The sequence below is a fragment of the Delphinus delphis genome, chromosome 16, assembly GCF_949987515.2.
Source record: "Delphinus delphis chromosome 16, mDelDel1.2, whole genome shotgun sequence".
NCBI classification, from domain to species: Eukaryota; Metazoa; Chordata; class Mammalia; order Artiodactyla; family Delphinidae; genus Delphinus; species Delphinus delphis.
In genome coordinates, this window is record NC_082698.1 from 78127654 (window position 1) to 78148692 (window position 21039).

A 21039-nucleotide genomic window follows, 5' to 3' on the forward strand; every position below is an offset into this window, starting at 1 on the left:
GCATTTATTAAAGAAACTGGGTATTTGTCCTTCAGGATGTCCCATATTCTGGATGTTGCTGGTCACATCCCTATGCTATCCTCTGAGTGTGCTTCTGTCCCCCGTATTTCCTGTAAAGTGGTAGTTACATCTAGAGACTAGCTCAGACTTGAGTTATCGGTTCACATTTATGCAAAGTGTTTTAGTAAATCGTGTCGCACTCCAGCGGAAGAACCGCGGACACATAATGCTGTGGCCCTTCTCGAAACTCACCGGGCAGTATTTCTCAAACAGCCTTGGGGGCTTCCATGGTGGTGCAGTGGTTGAGAGTCCGCCTGCCGATGCAGGGGACGCGGGTTCGTGCCCCGGTACGGGAGGATCCCACATGCCGCGGAGCGGCTGCGCCCGTGAGCCATGGCCGCTGAGCCGGCGCGTCCGGAGTCTGTGCTCTGCAACGGGAGAGGCCACAACAGTGAGAGGCCCGCGTACCGCAAAGAAACAAAAACACAGCCTTGGTGGGAGGCTTTATCCCTATGGACCTCCCCTGTGCACTTCCTGGAGGGAGTCGGGAAGGGAGGGAGCTCAGTGTGCCAGGCAGGGGATAAGCTCTGTAGCTATGGCACAGACCAAGACGGACCTGGTCCTGGACCGCAAGGGATGTACTGTGGCGGTGGGGAGAGCGGCCAGAGCTGGCAGACGAGTCAGTGAGATCCCTACAATCTGTGGTCTGTGCCCGGAAGGACACAGATAGGAGGCGGAGACATAAATAGGGGCCAGGCGTGAGGGAAGGGAGGAGGAGGGGCCAGCCAGGGGAGCCTACCCTGGATGGATGGAGGAGGCTCCCTTATTAGGTGTTACTTCAGCTGAGCCCTGGAAGAGGTGAGAAAGAGCCCGTTATATGGGTGCAGGAGGTGGGGAAGAGGGATGCTGGTGGTCGCAGGGATGGAGAAAGTGCCGTATACTTTGGAGGCCGGACACACAGGACATGTGATGAGAAGGAGCAAGGAATCAAGGCCGCCTGCCAGGTTTCCTGGCTTAAGCAACTGGGTGAACAGCTGTTATGGCGACAGCCCTGGGCAGCTGGACAGGCGGCTGCGTGACTCTGTCTGTGGTGCCCAGTCTAGTCCCTTTGGAGATGGTGTTACCGACTTGGGTCCTTCGATTCTTTTTTTTTTTTTTTTCTTTTTTTTTTTTGCGGTACGCGGGCCTGTCACTGCTGTAGCCTCTCCTGTTGCGGAGCACAGGCTCCGGACGCACAGGCTCAGTGGCCATGGCTCACGGGCCCAGCCGCTCCGCGGCATGTGGGATCTTCCCGGACCGGGGCACGAACCCGTGTCCCCTGCATCGGCAGGCGGACTCTCAACCACTGCGCCACCAGGGAAGCCCAGTCCTTGGATTCTTTAATCAGTAGAAATTGATAAGAAACCAGACAAGAAACTCAGGCAAGGCTTTACTGGGATTTGTGCTGCAGCTTGAGGGGTAAAAACAAGAAACAGGCGCCCTTGCTGGTTCTCCTAGGGGGGGCGCAGTGAGCTGGTCCCTTAAATGGGGTGAGGGTGGGAGTGGATTGGTGGGTCGGGCCTGAGGGGTGGCTTAGGTGGCCTACCCACCCCCTTGGTGGTGCTGTGTGCAGGGGGCATGTGCAATACCCTGCTTTTGCTCCAGGGACCTCAGAAGTGGCGATTGGTTTGTGGCCTTTTTGTATCGTATTGTTCATAATTTGTCCCAACTGCGCATGCGCACAGTTATTTTTAGTCCCCTATAGTTGCTTTGTATTCTGTTGCTGGAGGAGACGTCTGTCCAGGTCCAAGTGCAAGCACCCCGGCAGAGGGTCCCAGGTCCCAGCCTTTCTCAGTGGTACCCAGGTCTGTCCTCCTGGCCTCCTTCCCTTTGTGCGCCTGCCCTTCTATTGAATTGCTCGACTTGAACAAGACGGAGAAAAGGATCCAGGCCAGTAGGAGTATCAGGAGCTGGACAGATTTGTGAAATAAGCCTGGCACCCAAATGTAAAGGAATATCGTTCCTCAAGTTGGCCATTAATTGTTACATTTGGAGAAAAACGAAAACAAGACTGAAAACGTTTACTAAGAAGTTTAGGAATCAAATGAAACTTCCGGGTGTTCTGTATATGACATCTTTCTTCGTTATCGTAGACAAGTGAGTTGAATGTGCCATAAAACTGCCTGAAAAATAATTTTCCTACTAATACTAATGAGGGTTGTCTGGTCTTTGTCCAAAGCATTTGCAGGCAGGGCGTCATGCTTCTTGTCTAAAAACTCAATTCCTAAAGCATTCCTTGTGAGAATAGAAATTCCTGTGCCCAGATTCTCAATAATGTAAGGCACCGGGAACATTTTCAGAATTGTTGGCCTGCTTTAAATTTCACTGGAAAACAGCTTTTTAAAACCAAGTTGTCTGTATGTGGCTTCCATGTGATCACTTCCCACTGGCAACTGGTAACTGCCAACTTCTGGTGGCTTGAGAAAGTGAGCCGTTTCCCACGCTCCCACACGGCAACCCAATCAGGATGTTTGTGCTGGGAGATGTTTGGATGGGGTGGAGGCGAAGAGGGCAGGAGACCAGCTGGACGAGGCTCCTTCCCTGACTCCCTTCTCTGCGGCCTGTCCGTGCATTCTAGAAAATCAGTGCTGGTGCCAGGTGATGATGGAAAATACGTCACCTGAACAGTTAACAGACCGTGACGCTTGGTAAAAAGGAAGGATCTTGCTAGGTCCACACTTCACTCTCAAACCTGTTCTTTTCCCTTCTCGGGGCCCACATTGGCTCCATCACATCGAAGCTTTTTACCTGGTTCTTGGCATGTTGTAGAGTTTGGTCTTAAGTTCCTTTCCTTCTTGTCGGCCGCTGCCCCCTTCTCTAGGAATGAGGTCTGAAGTGACCGAAGGATAAGGCCGTGGGAAGGATAAGTAAGTGACCTGGAAAACCCACAGGCCTTCTCATGAACTCCTGAACAATTGTAACTCCCTTTGCTGCTGTGTTCTTCCAATCTGTAACCTCTTGAAGCTCAAACTAGGGCCATAGGCAAAGTCGGTCCCATTGGATTAGGGATTTTTTTTTTGTTTTTAATTCATAGACTCCAGAAGTAAAGAGATCACTGGCCTGGTGTTCTCTGTCACCAGTGAACTGTGCACTAACAAGGATGTGGGAAGGGCTCAAAGCCTCATTCTAAGCATGGCTTTGCAGGAGGCCCAAGCATGCCCACTGCCAGGGGGCTGTAGTCCCTTCCCCATTTTCCCAGGGAATGTGAGTTTTAGCTGGATAAGAACAGTGAAGTCTTTTCATAGACTATAAACTGGTTTCAAGAAGTGATAACTGATAACTGGTTTCAAGAAGGCTGTACATGTGGTGATCAAGAGGGCCGACTTCGAAGTCGGGCTCCTTGGGTTCAAATCCCGGTGAGGCCTCTTATTGGTAACTTTGGACAAATTGATTAACTTACCTCATTTTCCACCTCAGAAAAATGTGGATAATAGTAATAGCTAGTTTTACGGGGTTCTTCTGAGGATTAGATGTTAATAAGAGGTCTGGGACATGGTAAACATTCAATAAATGTTAGCTATTGATCTAATTCATTCATCTGTTCAAAATAACGCCACCATCGTGACCCATCACGTTTACTTCTTGACACTTGTTTGCTTATTGTCTTATCATCTGTTTGTGTAAGTCCATCTCCGTGTCTTTCTGGATTGTGGGTACCTTGAAGGCAGAGCCCGGGTTCTACTTATTTGTGGACCCACAGTGCTTAGCACAGCCCTGGTTTGCAATGATTACTCTGTTGAGTAAATGAACACAGTCTTTGATGATGACTTATGTTTGAATGGTCCTTCGTGTGCCACAAACCACACACTTGGGAAGCCTGAGATGCGAAGCTTAAGACCCTTGCCCAAGGTCTGCTGACTACGCCAGAGTCAGGTCCTGTGATTCTTGCCCCCGATCCTTCTACCAGGCCGTCCTCCCTAGGAAAAGAATGCTGAGTTTTACAGTCCTGGATCATGTCTTTCTCCAATTTTTTTGTATTTGACACACTGTCATGTTTGATACACTATGACAGCATTCTGTGAACGGGAGCTCAGTCTCCCTGAAGAAGATGTCGTTTCTGCACATCTTTCTTTTTTTTTTCTTTCCTTTCTTTCTTTTTTCAAGGAAAAAAGAGCTGAGATAATTTTATCTTTACGTACTCTACAAGTGCAACTATGTGTACATTTGAGATTAATGGCAGTTACCGGAACTACACTGTTTTCCTCTTGAATCTCACATAAGTGAAATCATATACTGTGTCTGGATTCTTTTGCTTGGCTTAATATTGGTGAGATTCACTCGTGTTGTTTTGTGTATTTTAAAAAACTACTGTATAGCATTCCGTTGTATGAAATGGCCAGAATTTATTTACCTGTTCTCTTGTTGATGGGTATTTGGGTTGCTCCCAATTTTTGATTGTCAGTTTCTGCAGTCCTTTTAATGATGTTTGGTTTTGTACAGATTACCACAAATGGCATTATTGCCATGAGTGAGCCCCCAGCCGAAGAAGCCCATCCTGGGCTATTCCCACCGACCTTCGGAGCAGTCGCCCCTTTCCTGGCGGACTTGGACACGACAGATGGCCTTGGGAAGGTTTACTATCGGGAAGACTTATCTCCCTCTGTCACTCAGTTGGCAGCGGAGTGTGTCCAGAGAGGGTTCCCAGAAGTCTCTTTCAAGCCCAGGAGCGTGGTGGTTGTCACTTGGGAATCCGTGGCTCCCTACCAAGGGCCCAGCAAGGACCCTGCCCAGGAAGGCAAGGTAAGCACCCACCCAGGCACAAGGGCAAATAGTCTAATATGTTGGCTTTGTACACTTTGGTCTTCTGGTTTGTGCTACTCTGATGTACACCACGCCCATGCGATTGATAAAGATTGGACAGACATCCAAAGCAAAATCTAGTAAGCTGTTTGTTGCAGGTCTGAAGCTTCCAAAACCTTATCTGCAGGGCTACTTAAATCTATGCTGTAATGACGATTAGATGTAAAGAAAGCCAATTCCTGAGAAGATTGCCACATGGCAAGAACAGGCCTGATAAATTACAGCCCTAGCTGCTCTTACGTTGGGTGGTGGATAGTGGGAGGTGGCTTCTAGATAAATAGAGAATTTATTAATATGAAGTGATAGGTTAAACTAATAAAGCAGTCTCAAGAGATGTGAAGAAATAAAGACCAGATCCAGACTCTAGTTGGGGGGACAAAACCCATTTGTACCATGTGGGTGGTTCAGGAAACAAGTTTCATCATAACCAGGGATGAGAGTCTCTGTGGATGCAGTGGTTGGGAAAGGTGTTAGGGTGTGTAGAGCTTGGACTTGCCCTTGGAGGAAGGGGGGAATATTTGAAGAAGCCATCTCTAGATCTGAGGTGACTCTTTAGGACATGCTTTGATTTCTCCTTGGAAAAATAAATTTGCTCCGCCATTGTTTAATTTTTATAGCATTACAGGGTAGAGAGCAACTTGAAAGGTCCAAAAGCACTCCCTTTAAATGGGGGATATTCCCAGCTGGTGGTTCCCAAAGTGTGTACCACAGAACACTGGTCCCACAGACATTCCTTGAGGAAGAGGACTCCTCAGACCAAATAAGTTTGGGAAGCGCTAAAACTATATCTCCCTCATGGTGACTCACTCTGGAAAGTCCTATAGTACAGAAACCTGCTTAATTTTGTTTAATTTAGCCATCCCCAAACCTTTTGGCCATACCCTTTTCCCTCCCAAATGAGACACATTGCATCCCATAGAGCACACTTTGGAGAAGTCTGTCTGACACGTTTTGCTTGCCACCTGTATCTGCCTGAGTGCTGTACTGGAAAACTGTTTAAAACCTTCAATTTCTCGAGTGTGCATCCTTTTCACTTGAGCGATACCTGCCCAGCCCCTTGTACAGAGCTCTTGCCTGCTTCACGGGCCAAATCTCCCCTCACTCTTACTTCTCTGCACCCTCTTGCAGCAGCTGTATCAGATTATTTGCAATTCCCTGCTGAGGCTTTTTGCTTGTTTGTTTTACCCACAGTCTCTTGCACTAGCTGTGCTCTCTGCTTGCGATGGCCTCTCCCTGACCCTCACTGCACGTGTCTAGCTCCTGCTTGTTCTTTCCGCCTCCTCTGCCCCCACTCCTCCCAGCATCGGGCACTTCGCCTGCACACAACTCCATTACAGAATCTATCCTCCAGTTTGGCAACGTTTTGTTCACATGTCGGTTTTCCCACCTAGACTATAAATTCTCAAGTGCGGCGATCGCGTACTTTTATTCGTCTTCACAGTGCTCAGGACAATGCCTGGTGTGAAGGAGAGGTACTAACATTAGGAATATGTTCTCTGTGCCTGGCCCTTGCTATGCTAGCTCACGTAGCCCTCCTAACATTTCTGTGCCGTAGGTGGCTTTATCTCCATCTTACAGATTCACAGATCAAGGTTCAGAGAGGTTAGGTAACGTGCCCAAGGTCACACAGTCAGTGAGGAGTAGAGCAGGATTTGGATCCAGATTTGTTTTCTCTCAAAGCTCATTTTCTTTCTTACTGCACGGTGCTTGGGCTCAATCAGCTAAATAATGAATGTGGTTGAATATGTTTAATGGCTGTGGAAACAAATTCTGTGGGTAAGAATTTGCTAAGTTGCATGAGATTTAGGCCACTACCTGGAGGTGTCATCTATAGTTTCGCATTAACCTTAGGGTCACGGTTATGCAGAAAGTATTCATTGATTAATTAGAAAATTTCATGTTGACATAGCTTTAGAGATATTTAAGTGGAATTATCCTGGAATACTTGGTCCTACAAAAGTATTTCTTTAGAATAAGGTGTAAATACTGCCATCTCTGTATTTTTTAGATACGATCTGGTGAAGAGCACATTTTAAGATCTGTAGATATTTTCCTGAGTAACTGAATTTTAACTCATCTTCACAGAGAAACACATTCCAGGCTGTTCTGGCCTCCTCTGATTCCAGCACCTACGCCATTTTCCTTTATCCTGAAGATGGTCTGCAGTTCTATACAACATTCTCAAAGAAGGATGAGAACCAAGTTCCCGCAGTGGTTGCTTTCAGCCAAGGTTTAGTAGGATTCATATGGAAGAGTGACGGAGCTTATAATGTATTTGCTAATGACAGAGAATCACTTGGAAACTTGGCCAAGTATGCTTTTTTTTTGTTCTTCAGTAGATTCTCCCCTTAATAAGACTATCATTAGTCTATAAGTCTGTAAGACTATTTAAAACAGTCTATAACTATTTAAAACAGTCTATAAGACTGTTTTATTAAGAATAATGTAATGGGCAATATAGAACATTACCTGAAAATGTTCCCATGGATTTAAATTTTGTATATAATTTTTACATTATGGAGTACTTTGTTTTTCTGATGAACTCAAGGGAATATACTCTTAGAATGAACAGGTATCCAAGTTTTTAGATATCATTCTCATTTGAGACAGCTTTACCATCTCTTCTATACGTATAAAGTTAGAAATACAAGTTATTCAAAACTATGTCCTGCTATGGCCCCAAGGCTGAGAAAACCCCTCCCAATTTCATATTGCCAGTTGAATCTAAAACTCCTCTACACTTTAATGGTGTGCTGGTAAATGCTTAGCCACTGGCTTTAGGTGGGTTGGGGAAGCCCTCATTTATAGCATTTGCCTATTTCCGTGGTGTAAATACTCTTACCCATGGCCCGTTTACAGCTGCTCACATCATGTCGCTCAACCTGGGGTTGAGAAAAGGTGAACCATTATATAGTATTCTCACCATAGAGGTGCAGTAGATTCAAATAACTTGAAGAACATAGCTAATATGAGTCTCAAGTATTTATTCCCTCTGCTTTTATTTCTTTTAATTTTTATTGTAGTTGATTTACAATGTTGTGTTAGTTTCTGCTGCACAGCAGAGTGAATCAATTATACATATATATATATATATCCACTCTTTTTTAGATTCTATTCCCATATAGGTCATTACAGAGTATTGAGTAGAGTTCCCTGTGCTATATAGTAGGTTCTTATTATCTCTTTTATATATAGTAGTGTGTATATGTCAATCCCAATCTCCCAATTTATCCCTGCCCTTCCCCCTTGGTAACCATAAGTTTGTTTTCTACCTCTGTGACTCTATTTCTGTTTTGCAAATAGGTTTATTTATTACTATTTTTTTTTAGATTCCACATATAAGCGATATCATATGATATTTGTCTTTCTCTGACTTACTTACTTCACTCAGTATGACAGTCTCTAGGTCCGTCCATGTCACTGCAAATGGCATTATTTCGTTCTTTTTTATGACCGAGTAATATTCCATTGTATATATGTACCACGTCTTCTTTGTCCATTCATCTGTCGATGGACATTTAGGTTGCTTCCATGTCCTGGCTATTGTAAATAGTGCTGCACTGAACATTGGGGTATATGTATCTTTTTGATTGCCTCTCATTTTAATATAGATTATTTAATTGTAAGTTTATATACTTTAATTTTTTACCAGCTGGTTCAAGCAGGCTCCTGCATAGCACTGCCTTTATTTGAGTCCCAAGCAGACAGATTGATTAGACGTCCAATTTCTGCAGGACTGTCTTGATTCCTCATTCCCTGTCTAACCCCAATCTTTTGCTCAGTATTCTCTACTAAGTAGTGTATGTCCCTTCTTTCCATTGTACGAGCTGGTCATTTTACATAATTTCTCATAGGAACACTTCCAATCACACACAGAAGAACAGTAAAAATGGTGGTGCAAGAAGTAGAGATTAGGGTTATTCTATTGTATTTTATAACTATAAAATGCCTTTAGATTCTCAATATCATTTGTATTTCACTACACACTTTTAACATAAAAAGGTAAACTGAGACCTGTCCAAGGTTCCACAGCTAACAGTGTTGGGATTTCTAATAAACCAACTCTGTACCATTTTCACTCATAACTCTTCTGACACCAAATTTGTGGGGGTTTCCCCCCAACCAGTTCTCCAACTCTTCAGACACCAGCTAGGTGTCCTGTAATTCGATTCAGTTCTGACACTACTTGGAGTCAGCACATACCTCACAGGTTAAGGGCTCAGTCCCACAAAACTGCCCCCACTTCAGACATCCCTTGCAAGTCCTGGGTTGCCACCTGCGCTTCTGATCAACCAGCTATAAATCGGGGATCTCCATGAACCCCTGCTCAAGTTCGATAATTTGCTAGAATGGCTCACAGAACTCAGGAAAGCACTTTCCTTACTATGACCAGTGTGTTATAAAGGATACACTCAGGAACAGACAAATAGAAGAGATGCATAGGGCAAGGTATGGGAGGAAGAGTGGGTGAGGGGCTTCCGTGTCCCCTCTGGGCTCACCACCCTCCTAGCCCCTTGATGTGTTCACCAGCCCCAAAGTTCTGTCAATCTCATCACTTAGGAATTTTTATTACATGGGCATGATTGATTAAACCATTGGCCATTGGTGATTAACCTATTCTCCAACCCCACTCCTCACCCCCCTCCCTGGAAGTCAGGGTGTGGGGAAGAAAATTCCAGCCCTGTAATCAAGCCTTATTCTTTTTTTTTTTTTTTTTTTTGCGGTACGCGGACCTCTCACTGTTGTGGCCTCTCCCCTTGCTGAGCACAGGCTCCAGACGCGCAGGCTCAGCGGCCATGGCTCATGGGCGCAGCCGCTCTGCGGCATGTGGGATCTTCCTGGACCGGGGCACGAACCCGTGTCTCCTGCATCGGCAGGCAGACTCTCAACCACTGCGCCACCAGGGAAGCCCCAAGCTTTATTCTTCCTAGTGACCAGCCCCCATCCTGAAGCTACCCAGGGTCCCCAGCCACCAGCCATCTCATTAGCATACAAAAAGACACTCTTATCACTCCAGAGATAACAGGGATTTTAGGGATTGTATGCCGGAACCAGAGACAAGGACCAAATACATATTTCTTATCATATTACACCATGCCCTGGAAAGAGAATAACTGAGAAAATGGATGACTCCGGTCAACAGGTTGCTTATATGGTAAAGCACATGACGAGTGATTCCTATAAATTGCATTTTAAGGCCTGAAAATGTCCCTGAAGCGTGCCTCTCGAGTGGCCAAGACTAAGCCTTTGCTAGGATTGTGCCCATTGGATACAGCCTCACCGTATCCCCCTGGATGGTCTCAGCTCAGTGATGACCAGACAGGACTGCATCTGCTCTCTCATCCTCTACCGAGGCTGTGGGCAGAAGCAGGCGTTGGGTTTCAAATTGACACGGATCCCCAGGGCTCCTTCTGCTTGGTTGCTGGGGGCTGTTTGTGGGTTGCTGGCCTGTTTCCAAGAAGCCTGTCCTTCCCCCTAGGAGCAGCAACTCTGGGCAGCAGGGCATCTGGGTGTTTGAGATTGGGAGTCCGGCCACGGCCAGTGGCGTGGTGCCCTCGGACGTGAACCTGGGATTGGACGATGGAGCAGAGTATGATGATGAGGATTATGACTCGGTGACACCTCTGAGCCTGGAGGACACGGGCACCACATCCTTTCCCTATGAGGCCCGGAGAAAGGGAGACACTGGCACATACAACGTGCCCAGTGACCTGCCCCCCCGCCGCCTGGCTACTGAGAGACCCCCTGGACCTCCCACGGAGAGGACCAGATCTTTCCAGCTGCCAGCGGAGAGGTTTCCCCAGCAGCAACCACAGGTCATAGATGTGGATGAAGTTGAGGAAACAGGAGTTGGTAAGGCCATTTATGTTGCAGGTGGTACCTTCTTGGATACTTGGGTTTCCAGACAGGGGAGCATTGCTGGTGGGGTGTCAGCTGTGCGCATTATTTGGTGGTTTGTAAGGATGAGTGCCTGGGGAAGGAGGGGTGGAACTCACAGCTGCAGAGCATCGGTCGATGGGCCCGAAGGCTTCAGAGACTCCAAGGGATCTGGCCATTAGGGCTGGGGTTATGGAGACTGTAGAACATGTCCTCTTTCAAGTCTTCTATTATTCTTTCTTTTTTTTTTTCTGTTTTAAAGAGAAAAGTGCTTTAGAATTATTTTGATAGTCAGATTTCCTTCCTTATTTGTGACTTCTGAGATCAGTAGTGTATTCACCCACCTGAAAAAACATTTTAGAAGCTCTTTTGGCTATTGACACGGTTTATCTTTGAAATTTATTTCCTCTTGGTTTTGGAAGGAGGATGGTTGATGATTTTTCCTCCCGGACCCTCTCAGTTTCAGAGTTAGTTTGTGAACGTTTAAAACTACAAAATAAGTAGATCCCCTTTTTGAGGATGGTTTTAAAGTACAATATCTTGTAATCAACCGTATTATATCAGATTTTGGCTACATTTTCAGGGAAAACCACTGGAACCCCAGCATGCTTTGATTTGTCTTATAAAAGACATTTGAACTAGACTGTGTTCATTATTTTTTTGCCCTTCAGGTTGACGTATAATCCATTAAGATTCCTATCAAGGGGACAGTCCAAGCCTTTAAATGATGTTTACTGTGACGCACAACTGCTTCAACTATGAAGTTATCCTAAGGCCCTCAAAACATCTACTCAGTTCCACATTATTCACCCATTTTTATTTCTCCTTACTTGTGATTTGTCTCGTAGCAATAGTCGGATGTTTGTTCTTATCGAGTATCCCAAAGCATGGACAGTATCTGGTGGCCGGGGTAGTGTGCTTACTTACCTCTGAGGCACAGAAACGGAGAAGCTGCCCCTAGTGACATGATGAGTACGTGGTTCATGTCTCAGGGCTCCCTTTATACACATGGCACCCTGGCTTTCCTGGGGTAATGCTGACACCTAGCACGTCGCACTCAGCTCTTATAGCCGGGTCTCAGAGTGGTCGCCCCGAGGTGGATTGCATATGTTTACCGGCACATATGTTTACCTTCAGGGTGAGATTTCAGTCTCATCCTGCTTTCACCCCACATACATGTCTCTGAAATTCTCATTTGTGAAGCCTTCACTTAAATGAGAGCATAGCTAGCCCCAGCAGCTTATGGTAGTATATTCCTTGGTACTGGTAAAAAGAAAAGCCCGGATTTGAACCCCAACTGTGTTTAAAAGAGATGTTTTTCTGCCCTCGATCCCAGTTATTTCACTGTTTTTATTAGAAAGGTCAGTCTTCTGTAGCCAGCAGTGCATTCCTGGTGTGATTTGAATGGTCACCCACAGATACGTTGACCATAACAGACCCACTGGGAGCTGGGCTTAAGCAATCAGTAGCCTCACATGCGTTCAGCTCAGGGCCCAAGTATTTTCAGCTCCAAACGCCATCTTTATAAATACAGGAAATTCCCTTCTGGGTGTGTAGGACTCATGGAATCTACCTGGAGTTAAACTTTACTTTTCTCTTCACTCATAACAGTCATTTATAAAGTGGGTCATTATCCCCTATAAAAGTTCATCCCCTTTTGTGTTTTTGAACTTCATCCCAAATTAATTTGCTCTGGATTTTTGAGTTTAATGAGCTAGTTCATCATCCAATAAAATGAACCTGGGAGGGAGACTTTTTTTTTTTTTTTTTAAGAGACATTTCAAATAGGGAGAAATTCTTCTTGTTTCTTGGGTCAGAGGCTTTTAGACCAGGTATGACTGAGGAATTATTTCTAACTAGCTTTTGACTCAAGAGCTTAGGATTTATCCCCTGGTGAGAAGAAAGGGTCAATTTTTTTTTTTTTTTTTTGCGGTACGCGGGCCTCTCACTGCTGTGGCCTCTCCCGTTGCGGAGCACAGGCTCCGGACGCGCAGGCTCAGCGGCCATGGCTCACGGGCCCAGCCGCTCTGCGGCATGTGGGATCTTCCCGGACCGGGGCACGAACCCGCGTCCCCTGCATCGGCAGGCGGACTCTCAACCACTGCGCCACCAGGGAAGCCCAAGGGTCAAAATTTTTAAAAACTACTTTAAGCTTGTTAAAATGGCACTTTATGTTATAGATATTTTACCACAATAAAAGATAATTTTTAAAAATTTTAAGGTCCCTCCTGCTCAAAATGTGAAGCGGATCTGACGACATTAGATGGATGCCATATTAGGATTGACATTGGGTGGCAGTCACCTAATATTGATTCCGTGATACTGAGGACATTGGATTATAGCATTTTTAAAGAATTCACCCTTGTGATTTCTCAAACTCCCTTTAGACCCATTTGCTTTGGTGGTTTGAATAATAGAACCACTATACTATTTAAGTGGCTACAGGTAGAGAGCCCTGGGTCTGAATTGCCTGAGCAGATGTCAGGTCTTGCACAGCTGAGGGCGTAGGGTCAGAAAGCCTCCTGGTCCAGAGCCCTGTGAAGCGCTTACAGGTGTGCTGTGTTCTCTCCAAGCAGTTTTCAGCTACAACACAGATTCCCGCCAGACGTGTGCCAACAACAGACACCAGTGCTCTGTGCACGCAGAGTGCAGGGACTTTGCCACCGGCTTCTGTTGCAGCTGTGTTTCCGGCTACACGGGGAATGGCCGGCAGTGTGTTGCAGAAGGTACTTTGCTTCTGTCTGTTCCCTTTGAAGGGGGAGAAAGGGGGAGGAGTGGAGTTTTTGTTTTGGTGCTTGTTTTTTTTTTTTTTTTTTTTTTTGCGGTACTCGGGCCTCTCACTGTTGTGGCCTCTCCCTTTGCGGAGCACAGGCTCCGGATGCGCAGGCTCAGCGGCCATGGCTCAAGGGCCCAGCCGCTCCGCGGCATGTGGGATCTTCCCGGACCGGGGCACGAACCCATGTCCCCTGCATCGGCAGGCGGACTCTCAACCACTGCGCCACCAGGGAAGCCCCTTGGTGCTTGTTTTGAAATCTTTCCTTTACCTAGATCTCTAAACGGGGGTGGTATTTTCAGTCGGGCAATGATAGTTGATCTTTCATTCCCCATTCTTGCCTGTATTTTTCTACTGGGGGTGTGGTCCTGGGGAGTGTCCTTTTTTTCTAATAAGGGGAGGTCTCTTTCTTTCCTGTGCTGTTTCTCCATCTCTGAAATGACGACCATTGGGAGCCCATCTTCACAGCTGTCCCTATAGCGTGAGACAAAGGCTGAAGTGTTGAAATTATGCAGCCTGGACCACAAATTGTCAGTGCCCCCCATTTTCCTCCGTTTCTTTCAAACCTTTTCTTTTGGCATCACTCAGACCATCCTAATGGTGGTTCAACTCCAGCAAGGCCACAGTGGGCTGGTGGAAACCAAAGTATGTAGCGGGTAAAGACCTGTCCTCATGCCCCTGGAATCCCAACGTGGTGATAGAGGAGCATAACGGGTGCATCACAGCTAACTCTGGAGCCCAGACCCATTGTGGGCCCACTCCAAAAGGGACTCAGCTGGCGTCAGTGGGCTGGCATCAGTTCTGAGCTCTGCCCCCGGAAAAGGACCCAACCAGTCTTGACATTCTCAGATGGTCAGAAGAATCTTCTCTGCAAAAGTCTAGAGGGTCCGGATAAGAGTTTACTTCGAGAGGGAGACCTATGGGAACCTGAGGCCATAAACCAGAATTAAAACAAAACCCAAACCGACCATACTGAACATTTGTTCCTTCAGATGCCAAGTCACCTCACTTGTCACCTGTCATTTTCCTCGTGTGTTTAATGAGGAACCTCAACTGCTTCACACAATACAACTAAATAAAACTCAGCTGGAGGAACACTTTTCTGTTTTTCAGATCCCCTGCCATAGCTAAAGCGAAATCAGTTATTTTGATTTGCTAAAATAAAAAAGTTCCCTCCTAGGTCACAGTTAGATGGTTAAATACTATCTGCAGCAACGAAAGAAAATTTTGGATACGTTGCGTATTAATTTGGGGGGATGTTTTTAACGTTTATGAATGTGTTGTCTGTTTGCTTCCAAAGCCCACCGCCCCAGGGAGGGTGTACCTTTGCTGCTTTGTTTTAGGCTTGGCTTTTATATTTCTCTCACCTGGGAGCAGCTTCCACAATCTACAGTGAACCTTTCTTCTCAAAGAGCAAAAATCTCATTAGCTCTTTCTGTGCCAGATATCAGACTGAAAATGCCGACAGGTTGCATTTGGCAGGAAGCTCAGATGTGACAGATGGCTCGGCTGCATTTTTTGACCTTCTGTGCACGCCCCGTCGTAGTTTTGTGGTTTAAATATTTTTTTGGAGTCTTGCTACTTTTGACATAGTTTTCTAACTCCAAGTTTGGTGGAAAAAATTTGGTTTCCTTCCCCCTGGCTTTCCTGCTTGTTTCTGTAATTGTTTGGGGGAGGCATTTTTTGATATTAGTCCTCTAACTTCACAGCATCCCCCAGTGTAATGACATAGTTTATTTGCAGAAATACTCTGTGTCGAGTCTGCCTTGGCTTGTCAGTGAACCTGTTTATTTTATATTTTATTTTATTTTATTTTTGGGGGCCGCACCGCACGGCATGCAGGGTCTTAGTTCCCCGGCCAGGGATGGAACCCATGCCCGCTGCAGTGGGAGTGTGGAGTCTTAACTTCTGGACCGCTAGGGAAGTCCCTCAGTGACCCTGTTTAGCAGCTAAGGCATACTGAACACAGCAGAAAGTCTTCAGAACACGGGTGACCATGCTCAGATGAGGGCTCGTTTGTCTCAGGTTATTCTACAAACTTTACTGAGAACTTACTGTGCACAGAAACCTCTGCTAAGACGGAGCCAGGGAGTTGGGTGGGAAAGACATTTATAATCTAGGAAGAGAAACACAATATGTACAATCAGTAAGTGATAGAATTTCTACATCAGACCTGAACAGTCCAAGGTGACTTATTTACCTCTTCCTTCAGTTTTTTTTTTTTTTTAAGATGTAAGTAACACAGTCACTTAAAGTATACCATTTGGTTCTTTTTAGTATATTAACTAAGGGGTGCAACTGCTACCTCTAATTTTAGAGCGTTTTCATCGCTCCAGAAGGAAACCCTGGATCTCTTAGCCGTCACCCTCAGTTTATCCTCATCCCCACTCTCTGTCAACAACTAACCTACTGTGTGTCAACACGGGTTTTCCTGTTCTGGATATTTCATATACATGGAATCTTGCAACATGGGGCCTTTGTGTTTGGCTTCTTTCACTTAGCATGATGTTTTCAAGGTGCACCCATGTTTTAGCGTGTATCGGGTACCTCATTCCTTTTTTCTAGCGAAATAATATCCATTTCATGGATATACCACATTCTGTTTATCCATTCATCAATTGATGGACATTGGGTGCTTTCCCTTTTTGGCTGTCGTGAATAATGCTGCTAAGAACGTCCGTGTACAAGTTTTTGGGTGGACGTATGTTTTCTGTTCTCTTGGTATATACCTAGGAGTTGGAATTGCTGGGTCATGTGGTAACCTTCAATTTTCTTATTCAAATACAAGAACAACTTAATTTCTTGAGAGCTTATCTTTTCCTGATTAAACAATAATAAATATATGCAAGTTATAAATATTTGAACATTATAGAGATGTATAGTATAGAAAATGAAAGTTCACCGTATGGCCCTGAGTTAGCCACTGGTAGCAGTTTTGTGTACACCTCTTCAGATATTTGCCCCTAAGTGTATGCTAACTTTTATCATTAATGTGATTTTCAGAAACGGTGTCCTATACATATACTATTTAGCAATTTATGAAGAAAGCTTTTAAATATGCCATAGTAAGTTTCCCATCTTTCCCAGTTGGCTAAATGGAACAACAAACACACCCCAGCCCACAAGCTGGTTCTGGGTCAGAGGGCGTATTTGTGTGGCCTTCGATATCCGCTGTGGCCACTTCTGTCTGGCTTGGCTTGAGTGAAGGTCCAGGACTCAGACTGGCAGTCCTATGTTTGAGCCGGAGATGCTCTTTAAGATGTGTTACAGATCAGGCAACCAAATGTCCCATCCAGTTTAGCCCTGCTGTCCCAGTGAAATGACTAATTCTGTCCCCGATACTCTCAAAAGTGAGACATTTATGTCACCTAGTTCTAGACCACCCATGATACTGTTCTATGAGATCATTTTATTTGCCTCAGACCTTCCTCCATCAAACAATGGGTCTCACTTTTCTGCTGTCCATGATCCATCAGCGTGGAAGAGAGGAAGAAATTGGAATTTGTAAGGCTCATAGACACAGCCATAGGAACTGCCTTTTTGAACAGCTGCTTTCACTTACCCCAAAGCCCTTTACCCCAGCACTGTTTGGCTCTTTGCTTTTATAGGTACAGATCCTACCAGACATACTATTCTATTCTGAAGGGCTGGCTGCTTTCTTTGTTTCTCACTCAGGTACCCCCCAGAGAGTTAACGGCAAGGTGAAAGGGAAGGTCTTTGTGGGGAACAGCCAAGTTCCCATTGTCTTTGAGAACACCGACCTCCACTCCTACGTGGTAATGAACCATGGGCGCTCCTACACAGCCATCAGCACCATTCCTGAGACCATCGGATACTCTCTGCTTCCTCTGGCCCCTATTGGAGGCATCATTGGATGGATGTTTGCCGTGGAGCAAGATGGATTCAAGAATGGGTTTAGCATCACAGGTAACTGACATCAGACCTTAAAATTAACGGGCTGGGGTGAATGGAAAGGGAACTCCATGTCTGCAAGTAACTTACCGATAAGCATTTTGTGGCTCTGGAAATAAGGTGTTGAGGTAAAATTATCAAGAAGTTTTTCAATTAATATACGTTAACTAAGACTGTCTAGAATTGCATTTTGGTCAGGGAGCGATTTCAGGGCGGAGATATAGATTTAGGCGGAGCAAATGATGTTTGCTCCTATATCCTCACAACCCAACGTATGGGGCTGCTTCTACTGATCCAGCCTGCCTCCAAATTCCCAACTAATCTGAAACTGACATTTGATATTTCCTCAGTATCTGCTTGGAGAAAAGGAACCTGTCATTTCTAGCTGGTAAAGTCAGCCTGATAAGCATAATCCTCACGAGTCTTAGGAAAGCTGAGTGTCCTTGGAGCTGCCTAGAGACCGTGTCCCGTCGGGGAAAGTTCAGTCTTTAGGGGACATGTGGGCAGATTGTCGGTGGGTGGGAGCAGAGGAGATGCTTCCCTGGAGCAGTGGTGGCCTCTCCCATTGCTGTGCTGAGGCTGGTCCCCCTGTGCTGGAGGCCCTTTCCTGGAACTGCTTGGCTGGAGGAGTCTGCATCCGTCATCTCTGGCCGCTCCTAGGACCTGGAGCCCGCTGTTCTGGGGCACAGGTACATAGCCGCCGCCTCTGACTACCTAGACCTGCCTTCTCCAACACCCCTAGCCTCACTGTAGCTTCAGCCACGGCTTTATCGTGAAAACACTGCCGAGAGCAGGGTCTGTAGGCTTTGCACAGACACCCCTCCCAAAGTTACAGAGCATAAATACCTAACTTCCTGAAATGTGGACGTTTTAAGAAAGGAGAGGATATATATTTGAAAAGGGTATAAGATACCTTATGTATGGTCCAATGTTTTTTCTCCCTCTCCCACAGGCATGTGTACCCCGAGTATCATAACGATGTTCAGGCTCTCTTGCAAACACATGCTCTTCCCTTTGCAGACGTAGTCGAGCTTTGCGGCCAGATCCACAGATCCTAGTCCTTGGCTACACAGCATTTCATATTGGTGTTGCCTTGAATATGGGTTGACTTAAATGGATGGTCCTTTGTAACTTACATCAGCTTCAGGGAGGCTGAGGGAGTCTTTACAAATTCCCTACAACAGCAAATCTTTGTTACTACAATGGTCCTTCTTAACTGCCCCTGTGTTATCAGCTGGAAATCTGCCTGGGACCTGGGGGCTATAAAGCAGGAGTTGTCCAACTTTTTCTGCAACGGGTCATTTAGTAAATATTTTAAGCTTTGCCTAAATGTTTTAGGCTATTCGGGCTCTGTTAACAGCTACAGTAAGTCCCCTACATACGAATCTTCAAGTCGCGAACTTTCAAAGATGCGAACCTACGTTTGCATGTCCAATCACGTAAGTTAGTTCACGTGTCTGGCGTACGTTGTCACGTGAGTGCATCCTCTACAAGGGGTTGTGCTTTTGCGTACTTCACTGTACAGTACTGTATAGAGTACGGTAGTACAGTGTCTTCATTTCAAGCCCAGGATGTCTGCAAGCAAGCGTAAAAGCAGCGATGATGTAGCTGGTACTACTGTACTTTGAAAGGTGCGGTACTGTACTGTAAGATTAAAAATGTTTTCTTTATTTTTTTTCTTCATTTATTCTTTTATGTATTATTTGTGTGAAAAGTATTGTAAACCTATTACAGTACAGTCCTAGATAGCGGATTGTGTTTGTTGGGTACCTAGGCTAACATTGTTGGACTTACGAACATATTGGACTTACGCATGCGCTCTCAGAACAGAACTCATCCGTACGTAGGGGACTAACTGTCTTCAACTTTGTCGTCGTCGAGCGAAAGCACCAAAGATAATATGCAAATGAATGATCCTGTCTGTGTTGGAATGAAATTCTTCATGGGCACTGAAATGTAAATTTCATGTACTTTTCACATATCATGAAATGGCTGTCAGCTCTGCTATCAGGCGTCTGCAAAGGTGGCAAAGGGAGGAAGCTGGAAGAAGGGGGGGTATTTTTTCCTGCTTGTCGGGGGCTGCCTCCCTGCCCAGACCAAGGGGAGATCCTGAGCCAGCACCTTAGTGTGTGCTCCTAGGATGGTTTCTGGGTCTGGTGATAGTTTGTTCTGAACAAGTGGCCCATCCTGACCAGGGCTTAGCTCTTACAGTAGTCATTCCCACAGCCGACATCCTGGAGCGCTTCATGTTGGGCAGAGGACGTTTTAACGTACTTACCTAATTTCCCCAAGACAGATTGTGTCCCTTTTTCATCATCAGGAAATGCAGGCTCCCGTGAGGTTAAATAACTTGTTCAGGCTCACCCAACCAGTACCCAGCACAGCTGGGAGTCCAACTCCTATCCCCTGCTTTTTCCAGCACAAGCCATGAGCCCACCCATCTCAGATGCTGGTTTGCAGCTGGCAAGCAGCTTCTGTTTCTTGCGCGTGACTCAGTTGGGCCATATGGATGTCCCAGCTCTGTCCTTGGTGTCAACAGCCCCATTTCTACTAACCAAACTAAAGCATCTGCAGAGGAGGTGTGAGCCTGTCCCCACAGTGAGCCCAGGGTGGGCATGAGGGTGGTTTCCCTGACAGCAACGTGACAGACTGACCTTGCTTTGCAGGGGGCGAATTCACCCGCCAGGCTGAGGTGACCTTTGTGGGGCACCCGGACAAGTTGTTCATTAAGCAGCAGTTCAGCGGTATTGACGAGCACGGACACCTGACCATCGACACGGAGCTGGAGGGCCGAGTGCCGCAGATCACCTTCGGCTCCTCGGTGCACATCGAGCCCTACACGGAGCTCTACCACTACTCCCACCAGGGTGAGCCGCAGCGCCGCGTCCCGGGCCAGTGCCGCGTCCTGGGCCAGCATCACCCACAGGCTCCAGCCCTGAACTCATGCTATCTCCTGGCCTTCGGAGAGGGAAGTGCAGGGGGTACCTTATACAAATCACCTTTTCTCTAATAGATACCATGCACACTCATTGGAGAGAATTGAGGGCAGAAAAGAAAATAAACATAACTTACAGATGTAAAACCAGGACACAATTATTATTAGATTAAGTGTATTTCCTTTCAGCCTTTTCCTTCCATATAAAAAATACCCCAACATATGTATATATACCAACACAAATAATATCCCAACATAAAATCTCACCATATTATATAATTTCAAAACAGTATAATTTTATTATAATATACATCTGTATGTACTTTTTAAGTTTCAAATTTACAGAAAAGTTGAAAATAGCAGTTTCCACATATCATTTACCCAGCCTCACCAGTTGTTAACATTTTGCTACATTTATTTATCATTCTCTCTCGCATACATACATACATATATATATATATATATATATATGGTTTTTTTGGAGAGTAAGTTGTAGGCACCATGATCCTTCATTCCCTAAATAATTTACGTGTTCTTCCTAAGGACGAGAACATCCTCTCACACGGTCCCAGTACACTCATCAAAATCAGGAAATTTAACATTGATGCACTACTACTGTATACTCTACAGTCAAGTATATAGTTTCTATTTACATAATTTCAGTCATGCCACATTATTGTATCTTCACTTTTCCAGTTAGCAT

General features: G+C 45.6%; 1 protein-coding gene across 2 annotated transcripts in view; it reads left to right on the top strand.

The window, feature by feature from the left end:
* The window catches only part of NID1 (nidogen 1), a 94832-nt gene that overhangs the window by 17512 nt on the left and 56281 nt on the right, over positions 1–21039 (top strand). The window contains exons 2-7 of one of the 2 annotated variants that reach the window (XM_060035025.1): positions 4480–4779; positions 6925–7151; positions 10319–10692; positions 13290–13442; positions 17165–17416; positions 20068–20268. In XM_060035025.1, the coding sequence (XP_059891008.1) occupies positions 4480–4779; positions 6925–7151; positions 10319–10692; positions 13290–13442; positions 17165–17416; positions 20068–20268 (1507 nt within the window). The remainder of the gene's footprint in view (positions 1–4479; positions 4780–6924; positions 7152–10318; positions 10693–13289; positions 13443–17164; positions 17417–20067; positions 20269–21039) is intronic. The other variant, XM_060035026.1, reaches the window with a different exon arrangement.